Source organism: Tenrec ecaudatus, chromosome X, assembly GCF_050624435.1.
Source record: "Tenrec ecaudatus isolate mTenEca1 chromosome X, mTenEca1.hap1, whole genome shotgun sequence".
NCBI lineage: Eukaryota > Metazoa > Chordata > Mammalia > Afrosoricida > Tenrecidae > Tenrec > Tenrec ecaudatus.
The window spans coordinates 1,111,903-1,137,892 of NC_134548.1; the positions used below are offsets into that span (position 1 = coordinate 1,111,903).

The 25,990-nt window shown below is 61.0% G+C and overlaps 1 protein-coding gene across 1 annotated transcript; it reads left to right on the forward strand.

Annotated features, from left to right (window-relative positions):
* Positions 1-719: 719 nt before the first annotated feature.
* On the forward strand, positions 720-25,925 carry LOC142434742 (arylsulfatase F-like). Its single transcript, XM_075539362.1, has 14 exons — positions 720-1,000; positions 1,689-1,810; positions 2,015-2,143; positions 5,330-5,461; positions 5,647-5,737; positions 13,842-13,991; positions 15,409-15,530; positions 17,733-17,864; positions 20,108-20,531; positions 20,813-20,949; positions 22,239-22,373; positions 24,684-24,846; positions 25,249-25,370; positions 25,561-25,925. The coding sequence occupies exons 1-14, from the start codon at positions 720-722 to the stop codon at positions 25,923-25,925; spliced, it is 2,505 nt and encodes an 834-aa protein (XP_075395477.1).
* Positions 25,926-25,990: the final 65 nt, after the last annotated feature.

Genomic DNA, 25,990 nt, shown 5'->3' on the forward strand with positions numbered 1-25,990 from the left:
ATGGATGATGGATGATGGATGATGGATGGATGATGGATGATGGATGGATGACGGATGATGATGGATGGATGATGATGGATGATGGATGGATGATGGATGATGATGATGGATGGATGATGGATGGATGATGGATGATGGATGGATGATGGATGATGGATGGATGATGGATGATGGATGATGGATGGATGATGGATGATGATGATGGATGATGGATGGATGATGGATGGATGATGGATGATGGATGATGATGGATGATGGATGGATGATGGATGATGGATGGATGATGGATGGATGATGGACGATGGATGATGGATGATGGATGATGGATGATGATGGATGATGATGGATGATGATGGATGATGGATGATGATGGATGATGATGGATGATGGATGGATGATGGATGGATGATGGATGATGGATGGATGATGGATGATGGATGGATGATGGATGGATGATGGATGATGGATGATGATGGATGATGGATGATGGATGGATGATGGATGATGGATGATGGATGATGGATGATGGATGATGATGATGGATGATGATGGATGATGATGGATGATGGATGGATGATGGATGGATGGAGACAGAAAGGCCTGAATAATGGATGGAAGGAGACATAGGCAGACAAGAATAATTGATGGATGGATGGATCGATGGTGGATGAGTGGTGGAAGAGCCATGGATGGGCAGGTGGACAGACGATGGCCGAGCCATGGATGGGCGGTGGAAGGACGATGGCCGAGCCATGGATGGGCGGTGGAAGGACGATGGCCGAGCCATGGATGGGCAGTGGAAGGACGATGGCCGAGCCATGGATGGGCGGTGGGAGGACGATGGCCGAGCCATGGATGGGCGGTGGAAGGACGATGGCCGAGCCATGGATGGGCGGTGGAAGGACGATGGCCGAGCCATGGATGGGCGGTGGAAGGACGATGGCCGAGCCATGGATGGGCGGGGCATGGAGCAGTGCTGGAGGAGCTGGGGCGGCAGCAGGTGCAGGACGACGCCTCCCCGCTCCGAGCGCCGAGGAGGAGGAGGGAGCAGGGTGTCTGCGCGCGGGCCTGGGTCTCGGCTCCTGGAGCTCAGGGGAGCACCGGGGACCCTGCATGCGCTTCCCCCAAAAGCCTGGAGCCCCCAAACCTCAGCACTGCACCCCCACAGCCCTGGCCACAAGGCGTGCAAGCGGAACCCCTTCCGTCCGTCCTCCGGCTGCAGGGGGCTCTGGCTTGGGGCACCGTCTGTCCCGCATCCGTCTGTCCACTCTGGGCCTCCCTCCCACCGTGGCTTCGCTCCTGCGCTGCCCGGGGACCTCGTGCAAACCCCACGTCGACCAATCCCACTGCCAACGCGGGCTGCCTGTGCATGAACGAGTCAAGGCAGAATGCACGGGAGCGGGAGGGGGCGGGGGTCCCCTGTCCTCACACCCCCCTGGAGGCTGGCCCTGATTGCACTAAAGCAATGAGAACATCGACACCCCAAGGGGACTTGGATTTTTCCGTGACAGGTGAGCTCTGTCGGACTTCAGTAGGCTGTGCGCCTCCCGGCACGGCGTCCGGAAGGACAAGCTGCAACACTGGGGCAAAGGGACAGGGCGTAGGCGGGAGGCGGGTAGAAGGAGGCAGAAGATGGATCATCACCCCACGCCTAAGTCCTCCAAAGCCGTGGCGCGTGGCCACCCCAGGGTGGAGGCTGAGGACGGGGCTGGGCGCTCCTGGTGCTGCATGTTCCACCAGCCCCAGCCCCGGATCGCGGGGGCCATTCCCAGCAAACGCAACCTGGGCTGGCTGACACCCTGGGTGACAGGTCCTGCTCAGGGCGTTTGAGATCTGCAGACCCTCAGGATCACCCTCCACGGCGGAGTACCCCCTCTGCCCCCCGATTTTGCACCCCAAGAGGTTAGGGGGGACCTGCTCCTGTGTGCAGACATCGGTCGCACCTTGATGTTGGAAAGCGGCCTCAGTTTCCCCTGAGACCTCGCAGGGCCTCCCGGCTTTGCCCCACTGGCAGGGGACGGGGCCCGGGCTGTGTCCACGGTCTCCAGGTGGACTCACGTTCTGGGGGACATGAGAATTTCGAGCAGCGGGGACATCGCCTGCCCACGGCACCGGCGGCTCTTGCCTGAGGTGGACTGGGCAGGTGCCCTTACCTGATTCAGGTGCAGGATCACGGACGCTCAATGAGATAAGTTAAAGCCTCCCCCCGCCGTGCTCCCCCCGCCATTGTTGGGAGGTGTCCGAGCGTGGGTGAGGCTCGGTGTGAGTGGGGGGAGAAGGGGGAGCCCATCTCGATCATGTCCATTCAACCCCCTCCCACGGGGACCGGAGAAGAGTGGGTGAAAGGAGACATCAGTCCATGTAAGACACGAACTTTTAAAAAAATGCTCAAGCGTTCCTGGGAGAGGGAGGGTGGTGGAGGGGAAAATGAGGAGCTGAGACCAAGGGCTCAAGCAGAAAGACAGTGTTTGAGAGCGACGAGGGCAGCAAATGTACGACATGCGGGCGGATATTGGCTGGTGGACTGGATCGGAGCCGGGCTGTTTTCTGAGTCCAATGGCTCTTGTCTAGAAAGCTCTTCCTTCCTATAAGAAAAGAAAGAAGAAAGTCCAGTTAGCTTTCTGCTTTTTCACGCTTGCTCACATCCTAGACCAAGGATACACGATTATTTCATTTTATTTTATTTTTCCCTTAAAGGTGAACTGCTAAGTGCATTCGGCACGGCAATCGAGGGTCGTTTTTTGAGCTTCGCAGTCGGGCGATCACCGGCGACAGGGGATTCACAATGATCGCGGCGTCGCAGGGCTGCTGCTTCTCTGAGCCCGTAACCTGCCCCCTGACGCGTGCACACGCCGGGCAGCGCCTCGGGCAGACTGCAGACACGCGGAAGCCGTTGGATCGGGGGGGGGGGGGACTGGTGAAGAAGGGAGGACGTGCCGGGCACTGCCGAGAGGTGGAACGCTCCGATTTGGAAGCAGGACCTCCCGGCCGGAGGGTCCTGGGAGCAGAGGTTGGCGAGGTTTTGTCTCACGTGCTTTGGACACGGTGTTCGGAGGCGACCAGTCCCCTGAGGAGGATGTCGTGCTGCGTGAGGTTGAAGGTCACAGAGGAAGAGCAAGACGCCCCAGGAGATGGACTGGCACAGGGGGGGGGGTTCACCCCGAGTTGGTCGAGTCGAGGGTACCCGTCACCCACATTGTCCATTTAAAAATCATTGTATCGGCGCCTTGGGCAGCTCTTATCACCATCCATCCATCATCCATCACCATCCATCAATCATCCATCCACCCATACTCATAGTGGGCGTGGGTGTGTTAGCCAGAACCCCCCCAGTACCCGGCCTCCACCGTCTCTCTGTCTGAGCCACGGCTGCAGCCCCGTGTCCGTGCATCTCGTCCAGGGCCATCCCCTCTGTCGCTGCCCCTCCGCTTCCCCAAGCACGACGTCCTTCCCCAGGGACTGGCCTCTCCCGACGACATGTCCACTGTCTGTGAGACCGAGTCTCACCCTCCCCGCCTCTAGGGGGCGCTCTGACACAGAACCTCCCCGTCCCCGCCTCTAGGGGGCGCTCTGGCACAGAACCTCCCCGTCCCCGCCTCTAGGGGGCGCTCTGACACAGAACCTCCCCGTCCCCGCCTCTAGGGGGTGCTCTGACACAGAACCTCCCCGTCCCGCCTCTAGGGGGCGCTCTGACACAGACCCTCCCCGTCCCCGGCTCTAGGGGGCGCTCTGGCACAGAACCTCCCCGTCCCCGCCTCTAGGGGGCGCTCTGGCACAGAACCTCCCCGTCCCCGCCTCTAGGGGGCGCTCTGACACAGAACCTCCCCGTCCCCGCCTCTAGGGGGCGCTCTGACACAGACCCTCCCCGTCCCCGGCTCTAGGGGGCGCTCTGGCACAGAACCTCCCCGTCCCCGCCTCTAGGGGGCGCTCTGGCACAGAACCTCCCCGTCCCCGCCTCTAGGGGGTGCTCTGACACAGAACCTCCCCGTCCCGCCTCTAGGGGGCGCTCTGACACAGACCCTCCCCGTCCCCGGCTCTAGGGGGCGCTCTGACACAGAACCTCCCCGTCCCCACCTCTAGGGGGCGCTCTGGTCCTGCTTCTTCCAGGAGAAGTCCCTTTGTCCTGGTATAAGTCCACGGTCCTTTCAATATTCCTAACATGATGTCCTGCTCCAGGGGCGGGTCTCTCCTGATGTCACAGCTGACAGCCAATCGGCTCAGACCCAAGAGAACCCGTAAGGGTGGAGGAAAGCTTGCTTAATGCAGGTCTTGGTCATCAGTGTGTTCTGTGCCCCCAGTGGCCTGTCTGGTTGCCGTGTGTCTGTCTCCTGCCTGCACCATCGTGCCCCTAAAGTGCATTGTAAATCCTAAGCGTCCACTGTCCGTGTGAGACACAGTCGGTTCTCTGGAGCCCTGGAGGCCGTGGTGCCCGGGAAGGAATCCGAGAGGCGCTTTTGGGGGGGGGGGTGCTCACCTTTCCACCTACCGCCGGCGGCAGCCTTGATTTCCTCACCTCCCTGTGGGGCAACGTCTCACCTTTTGAACGGATGGAGAAAGCGCGCTTCTCGGAGAGCCAGCTGTGATGAAGGACGCCGCCAAGCCCGGGGGCACCTGGACGACCGACGCCTATCCTGACACCCCAGTAATCAGGGAGCAGATGCACCATCAGGTCGCAGCCAAGGAGGCCTCCGTGTGGGCGCGGCCTTGTTTCTCCTGAGGATGCTGGGAATTCCTGTCCTGCTCCCTGCAGGCCGGACACACGCTCCCTCCCCGATTGACATTCCCGCTGACGAGCCACGTGGAGACACGAGGATGCAGCTGGAGACCTGGAGCTGGAGGGGCCACGTGGAGCCACGCCGGTGCTGAGATGCGTCCACGGCCACTGGATCCGCAAGACTCTGCACCCGCCGGCCTGTGACCCTCCTGCATCCGTGTCATTGCATGAGCTGCCTGAGTCTGGAGAGGGATTTATAGACTGGAATCAGGCAGATGGCTAATATCAGACTCATGGACTTGATCTGGACTGGGCATCAGTCAGGCAGCAGCTGGAGAAGCAGGTCTGGGAGGGGCTCGGGCTCCAGGGCACGTGCACGGGTCGGCCGTCCCGCAGGCGGTGCAGCTCACAGGCTGAGGCAGGGACCCGCCGAAGCAGCCGCTCGCTCCCGTCACAGAGAGCGAGGGAGACGGGGGACCTTGCCGAGCCATCGATCTCTGTCCTCCAATCAAACTGCAACCTGATGAATCTGCATGCTCCTATTGGCCACGTTGGCACAAGACACCCACCTGTCAGAGCTGGATAATTGATCCAGAACCTGACTCTGACCCACAGGGACCCTGCAGGAAAGGCAGAAAGGGGATTTCCGAGAGTCTTTCTGCGGACACACGGCCTCTTCCTCTTGCTCCCAGAGGGGCTGGTGGTTTGACCCGATGACCGGGCAGCTCAGCGACCAGGTTTTCCCAGGTAGGCGGGATTGTGACCCAATACCAGGAAGCCCGGGCTGCAATTACAACAGGCAGATAGACCGAGTCCGGGAAATGCAATTCCCAGGCCGTATGTGCTTAGTTGGCAAGTTCCCCGGCCGAGGGCGAAGTCTTGCTGCAACCAAGCTGGTCTTGCACAACATCAGCTCGCCCGGTACTGCTCAGACGCCCGGGGAGAGACAGAGATGCAGAGACACGGGCAGCGCATTCTCTGTCGGCTGTCTCTGCGCTGCGGACGGCTCTCGGCGAGTGACGGGTGAGTTTCCTGAGGCTGCAGGGAAGGGGATTTCTGGGGGTGTTCTCGACACCCCGCTTCGGGCCAGACCCTGCCCGGGTGCATTTTCTGAGACTCCGTGGTGCTGCTGGGGGCTGCGAACCAGGCTGCTCAGTGCGAGGCCTGCTGTTCCGGCCAGCTGGTGGATCCTCGTGAGAGAGACCAGACCGTCTGCTCCCGTGCAGACTGACCGCCTGGGAGACCCCCAGGGGCAGCTCCGCCCTGTCCTGCAGGGTCCCCGCGAGTCGGAGTCCACTGGATGGCAGTGTGTTTATTCAATTATCTATCTATCTATCTATCTATCTATCTATCTATCTATCTATCTATCTATCTATCTATCTATCTGCATATCTCTCTATCCATTAGCTCCTCGGGAGAAACACCAGACCGTCTGCTCCCGTGCAGACTGACCGCCTGGGAGACCCCCAGGGGCAGCTCCGCCCTGTCCTGCAGGGTCCCCGTGAGTCAACACCGAGAGTCCACAGCAGTGGGCAGTTCCCACGTCCCTGGGACTGACAGCACCCCAAGTCATGCACCATTAGGGGAGCGGGTGGGAGGGGGCTCCCCGCTGGGGGAGGGGCGTTAGCAATGAGTCCCGTGGACAGAAGGGCACGTCAGTGTGCGTTCTTGGGGAGATCCGAGGGCCACTGGTCGGATGCCTTCTTCCTTTCTTCCCTCGACGGCTTGTCCAGGGGTTCAAGTGTGCAAATTCTGGGGGGCAGGGGAATGCAGAGAATTGTCTCAGGCCTCAGGGTCCCCAATGATTATAATTGCACTCCCAGGCTGGGTGCGTGGGCTGCCCAGAGGAACGAATGTGTGGACACGCACAGGTGTGTCACAGAGAACTTCTGATCCAAGAGCAGGTGACTGTGGAGAAAACAGCCCAGCCCGTGCAGAGCAAGTCCATCAGTCTGATATCAGCCCATCTGTCCAATATCAATCTATAAATCCCTCTTCAGACGCATGCACTTCATGCAATGAGGCCGAATGCAGGAGGGTCACAGGCCGGTGGGTGCAGAGTCTTGTGGATCCAGTGGCCGTGGAAGCAGCTCAGCGACGGCGTGGCCTCCATGTGGCTCCAGGGCTCCGGCTCCATCAGCAAACTTCCAAGAGTTCCCAGAATCCTCAGGGGAAAGCCACGCCCCTACATAGCAAGGCCTCCTGGGCTATGGCCTGAATGCAGGCTAGACTCCGCCCCTTCACTCAGGCTGACAGGAAATGATGTCATTGCCATGGTAACCCAGGATGGCTTAAGACAACCTCACCCTTCTCCCTCCTGGCAACTGATGGAGGGAGCAGACCCACAGGGGGCGCCGTGAGTCAGCACTGACTCCATGGAGGGAGGAGACCCACAGGGGGCGCCGTGAGTCAGCACTGACTGATGGAGGGAGGAGACCCACAGGGGGCGCCGTGAGTCAGCACTGACTCCATGGAGGGAGGAGACCCACAGGGGGCGCCCTGAGTCAGCACTGACTCCATGGAGGGAGGAGACCCACAGGGGGCGCCCTGAGTCAGCACTGACTCCATGGAGGGAGGAGACCCACAGGGGGCGCCGTGAGTCAGCACTGACTGATGGAGGGAGGAGACCCACAGGGGGCGCCGTGAGTCAGCACTGACTCCATGGAGGGAGGAGACCCACAGGGGGCGCCGTGAGTCAGCACTGACTGATGGAGGGAGGAGACCCACAGGGGGCGCCGTGAGTCAGCACTGACTGATGGAGGGAGGAGACCCACAGGGGGCGCTGTGAGTCAGCACTGACTGCATGGAGGGAGGAGACCCACAGGGGGCGCCGTGAGTCAGCACTGACTGATGGAGGGAGGAGACCCACAGGGGGCGCCGTGAGTCAGCACTGACTGATGGAGGGAGGAGACCCACAGGGGGCGCCGTGAGTCAGCACTGACTCCATGGAGGGAGGAGACCCACAGGGGGCGCCGTGAGTCAGCACTGACTGATGGAGGGAGGAGACCCACAGGGGGCGCCGTGAGTCAGCACTGACTCCATGGAGGGAGGAGACCCACAGGGGGCGCCGTGAGTCAGCACTGACTGATGGAGGGAGGAGACCCACAGGGGGCGCCGTGAGTCAGCACTGACTGATGGAGGGAGGAGACCCACAGGGGGCGCCCTGAGTCAGCACTGACTCCATGGAGGGAGGAGACCCACAGGGGGCGCCGTGAGTCAGCACTGACTGATGGAGGGAGGAGACCCACAGGGGGCGCCATGAGTCATCACTGACTGATGGAGGGAGGAGACTCCCAGGGGGCGCCGTGAGTCAGCACTGACTGCTGGAGGGAGCAGACCCACAGGGGGCGCCGTGAGTCAGCACTGACTCCATGGAGGGAGGAGACCCACAGGGGGCGCTGTGAGTCAGCACTGACTGCATGGAGGGAGGAGACCCACAGGGGGCGCCGTGAGTCAGCACTGACTGATGGAGGGAGGAGACCCACAGGGGGCGCCGTGAGTCAGCACTGACTGATGGAGGGAGGGGACCCACAGGGGGCGCCGTGAGTCAACACTGACTGATGGAGGGAGGAGACCCACAGGGGGCGACATGAGTCAGCACTGACTCCATGGAGGGAGGAGACCCACAGGGGGCGACATGAGTCAGCACTGACTGCATGGAGGGAGGAGACCCACAGGGGGCGCTGTGAGTCAGCACTGACTGCATGGAGGGAGGAGACCCACAGGGGGCGCCGTGAGTCAGCACTGACTGATGGAGGGAGGCGACCCACAGGGGGCGCTGTGAGTCAGCACTGACTGCATGGAGGGAGGAGACCCACAGGGGGCGCCGTGAGTCAGCACTGACTCCATGGAGGGAGGAGACCCACAGGGGGCGCCGTGAGTCAGCACTGACTGATGGAGGGAGGAGACCCACAGGGGGCGCCGTGAGTCAGCACTGACTGATGGAGGGAGGAGACCCACAGGGGGCGACATGAGTCAGCACTGACTGATGGAGGGAGGAGACCCACAGGGGGCGACATGAGTCAGCACTGACTCCATGGAGGGAGGAGACCCACAGGGGGCGCCGTGAGGCAGCACTGACTGATGGAGGGAGGAGACCCACAGGGGGCGCCGTGAGTCAGCACTGACTGATGGAGGGAGGAGACCCACAGGGGGCGACATGAGTCAGCACTGACTGATGGAGGGAGGAGACCCACAGGGGGCGACATGAGTCAGCACTGACTCCATGGAGGGAGGAGACCCACAGGGGGCGACATGAGTCAGCACTGACTGCATGGAGGGAGGAGACCCACAGGGGGCGCCGTGAGTCAGCACTGACTGATGGAGGGAGGAGACCCACAGGGGGCGCCGTGAGTCAGCACTGACTGATGGAGGGAGGAGACCCACAGGGGGCGCCGTGAGTCAGCACTGACTGATGGAGGGAGGAGACCCACAGGGGGCGACATGAGTCAGCACTGACTGATGGAGGGAGGAGACCCACAGGGGGCGACATGAGTCAGCACTGACTCCATGGAGGGAGGAGACCCACAGGGGGCGACATGAGTCAGCACTGACTGCATGGAGGGAGGAGACCCACAGGGGGCGCTGTGAGTCAGCACTGACTGCATGGAGGGAGGAGACCCACAGGGGGCGCCGTGAGTCAGCACTGACTGATGGAGGGAGGAGACCCACAGGGGGCGCCGTGAGTCAGCACTGACTGATGGAGGGAGGAGACCCACAGGGGGCGACATGAGTCAGCACTGACTGATGGAGGGAGGAGACCCACAGGGGGCGACATGAGTCAGCACTGACTCCATGGAGGGAGGAGACCCACAGGGGGCGCCGTGAGGCAGCACTGACTGATGGAGGGAGGAGACCCACAGGGGGCGCCGTGAGTCAGCACTGACTGATGGAGGGAGGAGACCCACAGGGGGCGCCGTGAGTCAGCACTGACTGATGGAGGGAGGAGACCCACAGGGGGCGCCGTGAGTCAGCACTGACTGATGGAGGGAGGAGACCCACAGGGGGCGCTGTGAGTCAGCACTGACTGCATGGAGGGAGGAGACCCACAGGGGGCGCCGTGAGTCAGCACTGACTCCATGGAGGGAGGAGACCCACAGGGGGCGCCGTGAGTCAGCACTGACTCCATGGAGGGAGGAGACCCACAGGGGGCGCCGTGAGTCAGCACTGACTCCATGGAGGGAGGAGACCCACAGGGGGCGCCGTGAGTCAGCACTGACTGCATGGAGGGAGGAGACCCACAGGGGGCGCCGTGAGTCAGCACTGACTGCATGGAGGGAGGAGACCCACAGGGGGCGCCGTGAGTCAGCACTGACTCCATGGAGGGAGGAGACCCACAGGGGGCGCCGTGAGTCAGCACTGACTCCATGGAGGGAGGAGACCCACAGGGGGCGCCGTGAGTCAGCACTGACTGATGGAGGGAGGAGACCCACAGGGGGCGCCGTGAGTCAGCACTGACTCCATGGAGGGAGGAGACCCACAGGGGGCGCCGTGAGTCGGCACTGACTCCATGGAGGGAGGAGACCCACAGGGGGCGCCGTGAGTCAGCACTGACTCCATGGAGGGAGGAGACCCACAGGGGGCGCCGTGAGTCAGCACTGACTGATGGAGGGAGGAGACCCACAGGGGGCGCCGTGAGTCAGCACTGACTCCATGGAGGGAGGAGACCCACAGGGGGCGCCGTGAGTCAGCACTGACTCCATGGAGGGAGGAGACCCACAGGGGGCGCCGTGAGTCAGCACTGACTCCATGGAGGGAGGAGACCCACAGGGGGCGCCGTGAGTCAGCACTGACTGCATGGAGGGAGGAGACCCACAGGGGGCGCCGTGAGTCAGCACTGACTGCATGGAGGGAGGAGACCCACAGGGGGCGCCGTGAGTCAGCACTGACTCCATGGAGGGAGGAGACCCACAGGGGGCGCCGTGAGTCAGCACTGACTCCATGGAGGGAGGAGACCCACAGGGGGCGCCGTGAGTCAGCACTGACTGATGGAGGGAGGAGACCCACAGGGGGCGCCGTGAGTCAGCACTGACTCCATGGAGGGAGGAGACCCACAGGGGGCGCCGTGAGTCGGCACTGACTCCATGGAGGGAGGAGACCCACAGGGGGCGCCGTGAGTCAGCACTGACTCCATGGAGGGAGGAGACCCACAGGGGGCGCCGTGAGTCAGCACTGACTGATGGAGGGAGGAGACCCACAGGGGGCGCCGTGAGTCGGCACTGATGTATCTTACAGAACAAGGCGTGTTTATACCCAAAGCATTGCTCTTCCCATTCTTCTGAGCCCCGTGTGGCTGAGTCTGCATTCTGGAAACCTCAGAGGCTGGGTTAGTTTTGCCTGTGTCTGTTTCTGAGACTGTAACTCTTTACAGGCGTCCAGAGCCTCATCTTTCCCCTAAGGAGCAGCGGGTAATCTTGAACTGCTGACCTCGTGGTTTGCAGCCCAAGGCACAACCCACTGCAGCACCTGGGCTGCAGCCCATTGCTTCTGCTGCAAGGATGCGTTTGCAGAATAGTTTGCGGGTCAGGAATGCACATCCCTTGCTATTGACCCAACGCCCTGAGACCAGCACCTTTGTTTTTCAGACGACTCACCTGTGCATCCCGGAGCTCACAGCCGAGCCCTGACATGTTCACCATGAAGCCGTGGTGAGTTCACTCGTTCATTAAGCCGCCCACGACGTCGCTCTTCAATCACGGCACCGAGAACACATTCACATGCCCCGCGGTCCTGCAGTCAGCTTGCTTTTAAAGATACTTGTAGAAATATCCTCACAATCAGCTCGATGCATCATTATCGGCTCCCCGGTTCCCTTACCCCCCCCCCCTCCAGTCCCTGATCCACCAGTGCCTCATTCTCCCTGCGCCTCTGCACCCTCTGAGCCTCCTTGCATGGGGGACACACCCAGGAAAGCACAAAGCCCCCAAGGCACCAGACAGTGACACAAAGGCACAAACTGAGAAGGAGGAAGCAAAGCCCACCAGCAACAGGAAATTCCCGTCGTGCGACGAGTCGGAAAATGTTCAATCTGGAGGTCAATCAGGTCCGGTCCAGAGGGCGGTCAGTTGGCCAGGTTTCCTATTCTACTGTAGCCGCTGCTGCCCCCAATCTAGTTTTCAGAAACACTCAGGGTGCAGGCTGCCTGCCCGGTGCCGAGCGGTGCGGAGGGGAATCTTTCCACGGTGGCTGGAAGGGGGAAGGTTGCGTTCCTCCCACCCAACACTTTCCGTTCAGCAAGCTTATTTTAACATGTGATGCATGCACAGCCTTTTATGCAAGCGCACCGGGGAGCAGTCATCGTGCACACACCTGCCGGGTCGTCGTATAAAGCCAGTCACGGAGGCAGGTGCAGAGGAATGAGATATGGGGGAGACCTGCTTCTTAGCTTTGGAAAACCACGCGTGTACGTGGACAGCCGCCCACGGGATGAGGCATGTGGTTGGGCAGTGAAATATTAGCATGTCGCGTGGCCCTTTGAGTCACGAGGAGGATGTAGTCCCTGCAGGAGGCTTTGTGGAATAGAGAGTGTGTGATCTCGGTGCTTTAGAGAAACAGATCCACAGACACTCATGCACAGGAGAGAGTTTTATATGAAGGTTAAATGCACGTCAAAAAAACATTCCAGCCCAGCGCTGCCCAAGCCCACAGGTCCCACATGAACCCACATGTCCGACACCGACCACAGAGCCCCCCGTCTCACAGACAAGGTGATGCCGACGCAGGAGGGAAGCCGAGTCAGTGACGGGTCAGCGTCTCAGCGCTGCAGGGTCTCCACACGGGGCTCCAGCTCCCAGGCTGCATCGGGGCAGCTCCATGCGGCTGCTCCTCGGGGTGCTGTGCAGGAAGGGAGCCTTTCTCCTTGGGGTGCTGTGCAGGAAGGGAGCCTTTCTCCTTGGGGTGCTGTGCAGGAAGGGAGCCTTTCTCCTCGGGGTGCTGTGCAGGAAGGGAGCCTTTCTCCTTGGGGTGCTGTGCAGGAAGGGAGCCTTTCTCCTCGGGGTGCTGTGCAGGAAGGGAGCCTTTCCCCTCAGGGTGCTGTGCAGGAAGGGAGCCTTTCTCCTCGGGGTGCTGTGCAGGAAGGGAGCCTTTCTCCTCGGGGTGCTGTGCAGGAAGGGAGCCTTTCTCCTTGGGGTGCTGTGCAGAAAGTGAGCCTTTCTCCTTGGGGTGCTGTGCAGGAAGGGAGCCTTTCTCCTTGGGGTGCTGTGCAGGAAGGGAGCCTTTCTCCTTGGAGATGTCCTGCAGGAAGTGAACCTTGCCAGCTGAGGCAGGGAACTGGCTAAGGCAGCTGCACCCTGGTCTGACCATCAGAAACCAAGAGACCTGAGAACCAGACAGGCGAGTCTCACTGAGCCACTTAGCACTCCACCCTTCAATTAACCCCGCATGTGTTTATCGGCCAAGTTGGCACCACAAACGAACTACCTGGATCCACAGCTTGCCAACTGGCACGTGTGCCTTGCTCGTTAGCTCCACAATTGCAGTTAAGCAGCACCCACGCCCTAATCCTCCGTATGTTCCAACACCTATGACGCTCGTAAGCCTGCCACTTCGTGCCTTGCCCCCGCCCCCAGTTTTGGGGATCCACTTTATCTCCTGCCCCCTTACATCACCCCAGTGCTCCGAGGAGACGATCCTATTTTCTGATATGAAGACTCTTCATTCCACTTGGAACCTTGTGAAATCGCCATCCGTGAGCAAAGTCAGATCCGGACACGCCGTCCATGAAGTCGGCAACAACATGCAGGGTTTCACAGGCTCAGGAGTGTCCAGCTGGCCGGGCCCCGGTCAGCTCCGTGTGGCTGCCTCACTCGCCCTCCCCAGGGTGCCCATGGGTCGCCTCGCCTTCAGACCAAGCTTCAGCTTCCTCTAAAGATCGCAGCCGATAGACCCCCAACCCTGGGGCTGCTCCCCCCTCTTACAAGGAGCCGCCATGAGGAGGAGGAGGAGATGAGGAGTGAGGTTGGGGGCGGGGGGTCTCCGGCTTCTTGCTAGACTCTTGCTAGACATCAGGCTTGTCAACCTTCGGAGGCTGAAGGGGGGCGCTGTCTGTCCCCCCATCGCCACCCCACACACCTGGGAGGCTTCTTCAGGGTGCAGCCCTGCTCATTCGGTCATTCTCCCCGCTTTCCAGGACCTTCCTGGCCTCGCTGCTCACACTGATGTTGCTTTGGGACACGTGTGAACCAACCGGGACGACGGACAGCCGGCCAAACATTTTACTGATATTGGCGGACGACTTTGGGATCGGTGACCTTGGCTGCTACGGCAACCACTCCATGAGGTACGTGGACCTGCAGGTCCAATCAGGGAACGACGTCACACGGGCGTCCTGACAACGGGCGGGTCTCCTTCCTCCCCTCTGCCCACGTGGCCCCGACACCGTGATGAAGGGGCGTCGCCCGCTGAGCAGGTGGGTCGGCGAAGTCAAGCGGGCTTGGAACGAGGTTCTGGAAGGGGGTCCCATGCACCGTCGCTGAACGGTTTTAAAATACAGCGTGGGAGACATTTGCTTGAAATGTGTTCTTTAAAACACACCTGGTGTCTCCCTTCCATGACAGTCCTGCTGGATTCTGTCCATCATCTATCTACATATCTATCATCTATCTATCTATCCATCCATCCATCCATCCATCTATCATCTATCTGTCTACATATCTATCTATCTGTCTATCTATGTATACATCTATCTATGTATCTATCTACATATCTATCTGTCTGTTTGTCTATCCATCCATCCATCTATCATCTATCTATCTATCTACATATCTATATATCTATCATCTATCTATCTATCTGTCTGTCTATCCATCCATCTATCATCTATCTGTCTACATATCTATCTATCTATCTATCTATCTACATATCTATCTATCTATCTATCTATGTATACATCTATCTATGTATATATCCATCTATCTATGTATCTATCTACATATCTATCTGTCTGTCTGTCTATCCATCCATCCATCTATCATCTATCTATCTACATATCTGTCTATCTATCTATCTATCTACATATCTATCTATCTATCTATCTATCTATCCATCCATCCATCCATCCATCCATCTATCTATCTATCTATCTATCTATCTATCTATCTATCTATCTATCAATCTATCTGCATATCTCTCTATCCATTAGCTCCTGGGGAGAGAGAGCAGACCGTCTGCTCCCGTGCAGACTGACCGCCTGGGAGACCCCCAGGGGCTGCTCCCTCGAGGGCAGTGTGTCTGTCTGTCTATTTATCCATTCATCACTCAATGTATTATATGTATTTATGATCCGTCTATCCACCCACCATGTGTCTACCTGCCTACCTATCTTTTGTCTACCTGTCCACCCATGTAGCCATCCATCCACCATCCATCCATCCATCCATCTGCATATCGACCTACCTGCCTGTCTATCCATCCATCTGCATATCGACCTACCTGCCTGTCTATCCATCCATCATCCATCCATCCACCACCTAAGTCACTCGTTGCGTGCGCACATCACGTGGGTCGTGCGTGCGTCACGTCGTGCGTGCGTCACGTGATTGGTGCGTGCGAGCGTCACGTCCTGCGTGCGTGCGTCACGTCGTGCGTGCGTCACGTGATTGGTGCGTGTGTGCGTCACGTCGTGCGTGCGTCACGTCGTGCGTGTGCGTCCCGTGGCGCGTGCGTGCGTGCATCCCCACTGCGGCCCTCTGTTCCAGGACCCCGCACATCGACAGCCTGGCGAGAGACGGGGTGAAGCTGGAACAGAACATCGTCGCCGAGTCCATGTGCACCCCGAGCCGGTCGGCCCTGCTCACCGGCCGGTACCCGGTCCGATCAGGTGCGTGCGCCGCCTGCCGGCAGAGGGCGCTGTCGTCCGCGCCGCGGCTGCTCGGAGCGCTGCCAACCAGCCGCAAGGTCAGCGGTTCAAATCCGCCGGCCGCTTCTCGGGACGAAAACGAGGCCCCTAACGCGTGGCGGCCCCAGAAACCCCCAGGGCCGGTTCCGAAGGGCGCTGGGACTCGGAATTGACCCGATGGCGCGCGGGGCGGTGTGAGCGGGAATTCCAACCCACACGGTCGGAGGTTCAGATCCGCCAGTGCCCCGGTGGGTGACAGCCCTGCGCACGCCCTCTGCACGGGGGGCGCTGAGAATGGGGGTTCGCGAGCCTGCTTCTCCGGAAACGTGCGGAGCGGGTCCCAGTCTCAAGCATTTGCAAGGTTTATTTTAACACGTGACGAACGGAGGCCTCGGGTGAGGGGGCGGGACATGATGCGGTTTTAGTTCCCACGGTACTGGACCTCCAGGGGGGCGGCTCTCCGCTGCCCAGCGCGCCGGACCCGAGAAGGAACCGAGGGCGGTGGGTTTGTTTTCCTCGAAAAGATGCGCCCCAAACGGCACCCTGCGCAACCCAGGGACGAGCACGGCCCTGCTGGCCTGCAGAGCGCGCTGGGCGGTGGGTGGGCATTGGATAGTGGGTGGTGGGCATTGGATAGTGGGTGTGCAGTGGGTGGTGGGCGGTGGGTGGGCAGTGGGTGGTGGGCATTGGATAGTGGGTGTGCAGTGGGTGGTGGGCGGTGGGTGGGCAGTGGGTGGTGGGCATTGGATGGTGGGTGGGCAGTGGGCGGTGGGTGGGCAGTGGGTGGTGGGCACTGGATGGTGGGTGGTGGGTGGGCAGTGGGCGGTGGGTGGTGGGTGGGCGGTGGGCAGAGCGCGGTGGGCACTGGATGGTGGGTGGGCAGTGGGCAGTGGGTGGTGGGTGGGCAGTGGGCGGTGGGCACTGGATGGTGGGTGGGCGGTGGGCAGTGGGTGGTGGGTGGGCAGTGGGCGGTGGGCATTGGATGGTGGGTGGGCAGTGGGCGGTGGGCAGTGGGTGGTGGGTGGGCGGTGGCAGATGCATCTTGCTTAATATGTCACACCTCATCATTGGACCTGTTATAAATGCATTCTACTGTTTAGCAATATCTGCTTTTTAAAAATGGGGATTTTCATGTTTTAATTGGTGAGTGTTAGGTTTTGGGGACTATGTTTTTCCTGTAGATGATACTCTGGATGGGTAAGTCAAATGAGACAGTGGCTGCATTAACGGTTGCTTGGAGGTGACTCAGGAGCCCTGGTGGTGGGGATGCGAGGGACTGAGAGCCCCATGATGGGCAGTTCAAACGCCACCAGCTGCTTTGCTGGAGGAAGGCTGGGATTTCTACTCCTGCCAACACTTACTGTCTCAGAAACCCACAGGGGGCGCCGTGAGTCAGCACTGACTGATGGAGGGAGGAGACCCACAGGGGGCGCCGTGAGTCAGCACTGACTCCATGGAGGGAGGAGACCCACAGGGGGCGCCGTGAGTCAGCACTGACTGATGGAGGGAGGAGACCCACAGGGGGCGCCGTGAGTCAGCACTGACTGATGGAGGGAGGAGACCCACAGGGGGCGCCGTGAGTCAGCACTGACTCCATGGAGGGAGGAGACCCACAGGGGGCGCCGTGAGTCAGCACTGACTCCATGGAGGGAGGAGACCCACAGGGGGCGCCGTGAGTCAGCACTGACTGATGGAGGGAAGAGACCCACAGGGGGCGCCGTGAGTCAGCACTGACTCCATGGAGGGAGGAGACCCACAGGGGGCGCCGTGAGTCAGCACTGACTCCATGGAGGGAGGAGACCCACAGGGGGCGCCGTGAGTCAGCACTGAGTGATGGAGGGAGGAGACCCACAGGGGGCGCCGTGAGTCAGCACTGACTCCATGGAGGGAGGAGACCCACAGGGGGCGCCGTGAGTCAGCACTGACTGATGGAGGGAGGAGACCCACAGGGGGCGCCGTGAGTCAGCACTGACTCCATGGAGGGAGCAGACCCACAGGGGGCGCCGTGAGACAGCACTGAGTCTCATGCGCCCCAATCACAGGCCCTGCCCCTGGAACTCAGGCCACGCCCCAAAGCACAGGCCACGCCCCTTCGTGCGAGGCCCCGCCCCTGGCCGCGTGTCCGATCCCGATGTGCGCATGCGTGCTGGCCGCAAGGTGACGTGGTTCCCGCCTTCCCCGCAGGCATGGTCGGAGATTACGTTGACCACTCTCTGGATGTTTTTAACAGTCTCGGGGTGTCGGGGGGGCTCCCCCGAAATGAAACCACGTTCGCGGCCATCGTGAAGCAGGTCGGGTATCGCACCGCGCTGATAGGTAAGGACGGCGGGCGCGCGTCCCTCGCTTTCTCCTCAGGGGCCCCGGCTCCGCGCGCGGGAACATCCCCGTGGGCGGGAAGAACCCGCCGGCGCAGCGACTCTCCTCAGCGAGCGCCGGGAGCCGCTGCTCCTGTCAGGCGGCGCCCCGCCCCCCTCTCGGTGACCCCGCCCCCTCTCGGTGACCCCGCCCCCTCTCGGTGACCCCGCCCCCTCTCGGTGACCCCGTCCGCCGCTCGGCGACCCCGCCCCCTGCTCGGTGACCCCACCCCCTGGTCGGTGACCCCGCCCCCTCTCGGTGACCCCGCCCCCTGCTCGGTGACCCCGCCCCCTGCTCGGTGACCCCTCCCCCTGGTCGGTGACTCCGCCCCGCTCGGTGACCCCGCCCCCGCTCGGTGACCCCGCCCCCGCTCGGTGACCCCGCCCTCCTCTCGGTGACCCCGCCCCCGCTCGGTGACCCCGCCCCCACTCATTGACCTTGGCCTCAGAGCCTTGCACGCCCCCCGCCCCCCGCACCGGGGCGCCCCCCCATTCCCGGCCTGCAACCGCGTGGCCCCCCGGGTAGAACCGCGGACGTCCGCACTTCCGGCCGGGCCCACGGAAGGATCGTCATTAGTCATAGAAATTAAACAGAAATAAACAACCTTCTGCTTCTGGCGCCCCGGCCGAGTCGGTCTGTCTGTCCCCGCGGGGCGCGGGTGTGGGTTCCGGTCTCCCCGCTGCCTCTTCGTGTCCCCACTGATGTGTGAGCGCTGTTTGCACCTGCGCCCTCTCCGGCCGCTCCCCCAGCGGCGTCTCTCTGTCTCGGTCTCTCTCTGTGTCTCTCTCTGTCTCTGTATCTCTCTCTGTCTCTCTCTGTCTCTGTCTCTGTGTCTCTGTCTGTCTGTCTCTCTCTGTGTCTCTCTGTCTCTCTGTCTGTCTCTCTCTGTGTCTCTCTCTGTCTCTGAGTGTCTCTCTGTCTATGTCTCTCTCTGTGTCTCTCTGTCTCTGTCTTGTGTCTCTCTGTCTCTCTGTCTATGTCTCTCTCTGTCTCTCTCTGTGTCTCTGTGTCTGTCTATCTCTGTCTGTCTCTCTCTCTCTGTATCTCTCTGTGTCTCTCTGTCTCTCTCTCTGTGTCTCTCTGTCTCTGTCTGTCTCTGTCTCTCTCTGTGTTTCTCTGTCTCTCTGTCTCTGTCTCTGTCTGTCTCTGTGTCTCTGTCTCTGTGTCTCTCTCTGTGTCGCTCTCTGTCTCTCTGTGTGTCTCTGTGTCTCTCTCTGTATCTCTCTCTGTCTCTGAGTGTCTCTCTGTATGTCTTTCTGTGTTTCTCTCTCTGTGTCTCTCTGTGTCTCTCTGTCTCTCTGTGTCTTGTGTCTCTTTGTGTATGTCTCTCTCTGTGTCTCTGTGTCTGTCTGTGTCTCTGTGTCTCTGTGTCTCTGTCTCTCTCTGTCTGTGTCTCTCTCTCTCTGTGTTTCTCTCTGTCTCTCTCTCTGTGTCTCTCTGTCTGTCTCTGTCTTTCTCACTGTCTCTCTCTGTCTCTGTGTCTCTCTGTCTCTGTCTCTCTGTGTTTGTCTGTCTCTGCCTGTCTCTCTGTCTCTGTGTCTCTTTCTGTGTCTGTCTGTCTCTCTCTGTCTGTCTCCCTCTGTATCTCTCTGTGTGTCTGTCTGTGTCTCTTTCTCTGTTTCTCTCTCTGTGTCTCTGTCTCTCTCTCTCTGACTGCCCGCGTGCTCTGTCTCTGCCGGGAGGCCCCCCCCCTCCCGTCTCTGCCCCCCCCGTCTCTGCCCCCCCCTCCGTCTCTGCCCCCCCGTCTCTTCCCCCTCCCCCCGTCTCTGCCCCCCCCCCGTCTCTGCCCCCCCCGTCTCTGCCCCCCCCCCGTCTCTGCCCCCCCCCGTCTCTACCCCCCCCCCGTCTCTGCCCCCCCCCCGTCTCTGCCCCCCCCGTCTCTTCCCCCCCGTCTCTGCCCCCCCCCCGTCTCTGCCCCCCCCGTCTCTGCCCCCCCCCTGTCCCTGCCCCCCCCCGTCTCTGCCCCCCCCCCTGTTCCTGCCCCCCCCCTGTCCCTGCCCCCCCCCCCGTCTCTGCCCCCCCCCCGTCTCTGCCCCCCCCGTCTCTGCCCCCCCCCGTCTCTGCCCCCCCCCGTCTCTGCCCCCCCCGTCTCTGCCCCCCCCCGTCTCTGCCCCCCCCGTCTCTACCCCCCCCCCCCCCCCCCCCGTCTCTGCCCCCGCGCCCCTTCCCCGCGTGGCGTCGCCCCTCACCCCGTCCGTCTGCAGGAAAGTGGCACCAGGGCCTGAACTGCCGCCTGCGCGGGGACCACTGCCACCACCCGGCGCGCTACGGGTTCGACCACTTCTACGGGATGCCGCACTCGCTCACGGGGCCCTGCTGGCCCGACCCCTCCCGGGCCATGGAGCTGGCCGTGCACGCCCGGCTGTGGCTGTGTGTCCAGCTGCTGGCGCTGGCCGTGGTCACGCTGGCCCTGGCCAAGCTGCGCGGCCTCGTCTCGGTGCCCTGGAGCCTCCTGGCCTTCCTGGCGCTCTGGACCCTGCTCCTGAGCCACGGCTGGTTCTGCAGCGTGGACTCCAGCCGCTACTGGGAGTGCGTGCTGATGCGGGGCCACGAGGTCACCGAGCAGCCCATGGACGCCCAGCGGGCCGGCGACATCATGGTGCGGGAGGCCGTCTCCTTCATTCAGAGGTCAGTCTTGCACCCCCTTTTCCGCGCGCGGCGCCGGGGGGTCGGCTCCATGTCCTGCCCGCCCTCGGGAGCCGGGCTGTCCTTGCGGGAGACTCGTGGGCATGGGGGACAGGGGGCTCGTCCGCAGGAGGACCAGCAGGGACAGGGCGTGTGTCCTGCCTCCGGGGAGGAGGACAGGAGCTCTCAGGATCCCGGGAGAAAGGCCACGTCCACTCAGAGGCCTCCTCGGCTGCCACCCGCTGGCCAGGCTGGGTCCCACGACGGAGCCTCGTGTGTTTCAGGAACCGCCGCGGGCCCTTCCTGCTGTTTTTCTCCTTCCTGCACGTGCACGTCCCCCTGCCCACCCGGGAGGACCACATGGGCACCAGCGCCTTTGGCTTGTACGGGGACAACGTGCAGGAGATGGACAGCATGGTGGGTGAGTGCCGCGCCCCGCCGTGCGTCCCCAGTATTGTCCTCTGTCCGGGCCGTGCGCGCGTCAATCCTCTCTCTGCCTCGGCTGCTCCGGGCAGGGACGTCGTCCCCGGGCTTGATGTGCCAGGAAGGGGCTGGTGCCCGCCCTGTCTCTCGCTCCTTCCCGGCCTGCTTCTCTGCGGGCGTGGCAGCCCCCCTCTTCTCCCCACATCCTGTGGGGTCCCTGTTGTCCCTGCACCACATCCTTCCAGGGAGGCCGGTCAGTTGGGCTCTGACTGGGGCCGGCCTCGCGGCCCTCGCTGTCCATGTCTCGCTCCATGTGCACGCACACACCCGATTCAGGGGAGACACAGACAATACCCTCCCCCGGGGGGGGCGGTCAGTGCCCTGCTCCCCCATAGCCATCGTCGCCCTCATTTTTGAAAAAAAAAAAAAGTTTTCCCTTTTTCTCCGCCCGACCCCTTGTTGGGCGCCACTGGCTCGGTCCCGTCTGGTGGCGGCCGTGTGCATGGTGGGGGGACACTGCCCGGGCCGGGACCCCGCTCAGGCCTGTGTACTGGGCCCCCGGGGGCGCAGTGACCGGGTCGAGCCGTCTCTTTGTGGGGGGGGGGTGCTAGTCTGGAGAGACGAGAGAAAGAGCCACATGGACGCTCCTGTGCATAAGAAGACCTCCCCCCCCCTGTACGTTCCTTCTAACTTTTTAATTAAATATTGGGGCGCGTACATCTCTGATCACAAGCCGTCCATCCATGCAGCGTGTCAGGCACATTTGCACAGAGGCCGCCGTCATCATTTTCACAGCCTTCTCTTCCCACTTGAGCCCCGGATCTCAGCTCCCCGTTTCTCCCCTGTCCCCCCCCCCCAAGTCCTCGCTCCCTCAGGAGCCCTTGTTCAGTTGTAGATTATTTTCCATCTTCCATCATCCTCCATCGCCCTCACCCGCGTTTCCGTTATCCATCCCCCTGGGAGGGGGTGTCCAGTTGTCCGCAGATGGGCCTTGGCCCCCCATTCACCTTGCGTATGATTTTGCTCTGGGTCTTGGATGCCGGACGTCTGGTCCCTTCGACCCCTCGAGGTCACGCAGGCTGGTGTGATTCAGCTTCGGATCCACCGGCCGCTCCTCGGCAGGGAGGCTCGGGGGTCCGTGTCTGTGCAGACTGGGATCCAGGGGCCTCGGGCGGCCGTCGCAGGCTGTGCCCCTCGCGGTCACTAGGTGACCGGGGCCTTCGCAGCAGCGACGAGGACGCGCAGGCAGGAAAGTGCAACCACACTCAGGCAGGGCACTCACCCTAGGCCAGCTCCTGGACGCGCTGGACGTCAACGGCCTCCGAAACAACACCGTTGTCTTCTTCTCCTCGGACCACGGGGGACACCTGGAGGCCAGGAGAGGACATGTCCAGCTCGGGGGATGGAACGGGATCTACAAAGGTGAGACCTGTGTCGACGTCTTCAAACAAACGGGGACGCCCCGAGAGGGCGATGCTCGACGCCGAGCCGGGAAAGCCAGGGGGGAGCTGCTTTCCTCGGGGGCCTCCTGTAGCCAGAGAGGTAGACGGACGGCCGACAGAAACACGGACGCGTCCATGGCTCGAGGGGGCAGACGGGTGGATTCGCGGTCGGACGGGAGGACGGACAGGTGATGAACAGGCAGGTCGTGGACAGGCGGACAGGGGTTAGGTGACAGCACAGGTGCATGGAGGGAGGGAGGAAGGACTCGATGGGATGCTGGACGGATGGAATGACTGATAAATGGAGCTGGATAGATGACAGACAAGTAATAAGTTTTAGCTTAAAAGATCCATCGATGGATGATGGACGGATGGAGACAGGCAGGCATGAATAGTTGATGGAAGAAGACATGGGCAGACATGAATAATGGATGGATGATGGATGATGATGGATGATGATGGATGATGGATGATGATGGATGATGATGGATGATGGATGGATGATGGATGGATGATGATGGATGATGGATGATGGATGGATGATGGATGATGGATGGATGATGATGGATGATGATGGATGATGGATGATGATGGATGATGGATGATGGATGATGATGGATGGATGATGGATGGATGATGGATGATGGATGGATGATGATGGATGATGATGGATGATGGATGGATGATGGATGATGGATGATGATGGATGGATGATGGATGATGGATGATGGATGATGGATGATGGATGATGATGGATGATGATGGATGATGATGGATGATGGATGATGATGGATGGATGATGGATGATGGATGGATGATGGATGGATGATGGATGGATGATGGATGATGATGGATGATGATGGATGATGGATGATGATGGATGGATGATGGATGATGGATGATGGATGGATGATGGATGATGGATGATGGATGGATGATGGATGGATGATGGATGGATGATGATGGATGATGGATGATGATGGATGATGGATGATGGATGATGATGGATGGATGATGGATGATGGATGGATGATGGATGATGGATGGATGATGGATGATGGATGATGGATGGATGATGGATGGATGATGGATGGATGATGGATGATGATGGATGATGATGGATGATGATGGATGATGGATGATGGATGGATGATGGATGATGATGGATGATGGATGATGGATGATGGATGATGGATGATGGATGATGATGGATGATGGATGATGGATGATGGATGATGGATGATGATGGATGATGGATGGATGATGGATGATGGATGATGGATGGATGATGGATGATGGATGATGGATGGATGATGGATGGATGATGGATGGATGATGATGGATGATGGATGATGATGGATGATGGATGATGGATGATGATGGATGGATGATGGATGATGGATGGATGATGGATGATGGATGGATGATGGATGATGGATGATGGATGGATGATGGATGGATGATGGATGGATGATGGATGATGATGGATGATGATGGATGATGATGGATGATGGATGATGGATGGATGATGGATGATGATGGATGATGATGGATGATGGATGATGGATGATGATGGATGATGGATGGATGATGGATGATGGATGATGGATGGATGATGGATGGATGATGGATGGATGATGGATGATGATGGATGATGATGGATGATGATGGATGATGGATGGATGGATGATGGATGATGATGGATGATGATGGATGATGGATGATGGATGATGGATGATGATGGATGGATGATGGATGATGGATGATGATGGATGATGGATGGATGATGATGGATGATGGATGATGATGGATGATGATGGATGATGGATGATGATGGATGATGGATGATGGATGATGGATGGATGATGGATGGATGATGGATTGGTGGAATGGTGGGTGCAGAGACACGTGGCTGGGGTTGACCATGAGAGTGTGCTGTGCACAGAGAAAGCAGGGAGACGTGGAGACGTGAGCCACACGCAGGACAGCGATGGGCTGTAAGTTCCACAGTCGGGTGCCGGCCGCCGGCTGCTCCGTGGGGGAGTCCAGGCTGTAAAGGCTGATGGCCTTGGACACCCGCGGGGGCAGCTCCGCTCCGTTTTCCCGGGACAGGGGGGGGGGGCGTCAGATGGGCTGGGGGTCATCGGCGTGGAGGACCCCGTGCGGCACGGTAGCTAAGCGCCAGCGGTCGCCCGACGGGGCGCTGGGGCTCGGAATGGATTTGGGGGGGCTGGGGGTCCCTGGGGGGCTCAGCTGTTTGCAGACGAAGCTCCTGCCCCTTGTCCTCCAGGCGGCAAAGGGATGTCCGGGTGGGAAGGCGGCATCCGCGTGCCCGGGCTCGTCCGGTGGCCGGGGGTGCTGGAAGCCGGAAGAGTGATTGAGGCGCCCACGAGTCTGATGGACGTGCTGCCCACCGTGGCCGCCCTGGCGGGAGCACCTCTGCCCCAGGACAGGTACGTTGGTGATCTGTAATTGCTGCCTCGCGTTATTGGGGCTCGCACGGCTCTTGCCGCCATCCGTCCATCCATCCGTCCATCCGTGAGGACCCTGAGCATGCACAGGTCCAGCTGTGCCCTGACCGACAGCCGGACGCCACCCCCTGCCCGCTTCCCCTCAAACTGGCCACAGACAATGTGTCCGCCGTGAGCCCCGAACCGTCCGTTCACGCGGGACCCCGAGTGTCCCGTGGGTCTTGTTTCCGGCTGGACGTTCCAGCAGCTGGACAATCGCCCCAAAAGGGTCAAGGCCCCGGCCTCCCGGCCGCCGTGGGGCGTGTGTCGGCGTGAGCTGCCCGCTGGCTCCGCGCCCAGAGCCCGTGCTGCAGCTGAACCCGCTCCCGCCTGCGTCCACCCCAGGGTCATCGACGGCCGGGACCTGCTGCCCCTGCTGACCGGCGAGGCCGCACACTCGCAGCACGAGGTCCTGTTCCACTACTGCGGGGTCTACCTGCACGCCGCCCGCTGGGTCCCCAGAGACGGTGAGTGCCGTCCCCTGCAGGGCTGCGGTCAGTGGGAGAAGGCGGGTCTCGGAGTGGACGGGCCAGACGCGGACCTGCAGCCCTGCAGCCCTGCAGCCTGGGAGCGGCCGTGTCCGTGGCCAGGGCGGGACAGGCGGACAGAACACGGACGGCCTCGTCCCCCGGCTAGTGGGCCCGTCTGTCCCCGCAGATGACGCCGTCTGGAAGGTCCACTTCGTGACCCCCGTGTTCAGCCCCGAGGGGGCCGGGGCCTGCTACGAGACGGGCTTCTGCGCCTGCGCGGGGGACAACGTGACCCACCACAGCCCCCCGCTGCTCTTCGACCTGGCCCGCGACCCCGGGGAGGCCACGCCGCTGTCCAGGGACTCGGAGCCGCGCTACGACGCGGTGCTGCGCACGGTGGACGCGGCGCTGGCCGAGCACCTGCGCTCCCTGCGCCCCGTCCCCCAGCAGCTGGCCCTCAACCAGGACCACGTGTGGCTGCGGCCCTGCTGCGGGGTCTTCCCCTTCTGCCTCTGCGACCGCGAGCGCGGGCTCCCCGAGATCACGCCGTAGCCAGGCCCCCGCGCCCCGCCCCGTGTCCCGCCCCCCGTGCCCACGGTCCCCCCGAATCACAGACA

Coding starts and splice junctions, on each gene's coding strand:
- LOC142434742 (XM_075539362.1), top strand. CDS start 720: ATGGATGGGCGGTGGAAGGACGATGGCCGAGCCATGGATGGGCGGTGG. Junction 1,811..2,014: donor GCTGACACCCTGGGTGACAG/GTCCTGCTCAGG, acceptor CCCCACTGGCAG/GGGACGGGGCCCGGGCTGTG. Junction 13,992..15,408: donor TACGGCAACCACTCCATGAG/GTACGTGGACCT, acceptor CCTCTGTTCCAG/GACCCCGCACATCGACAGCC.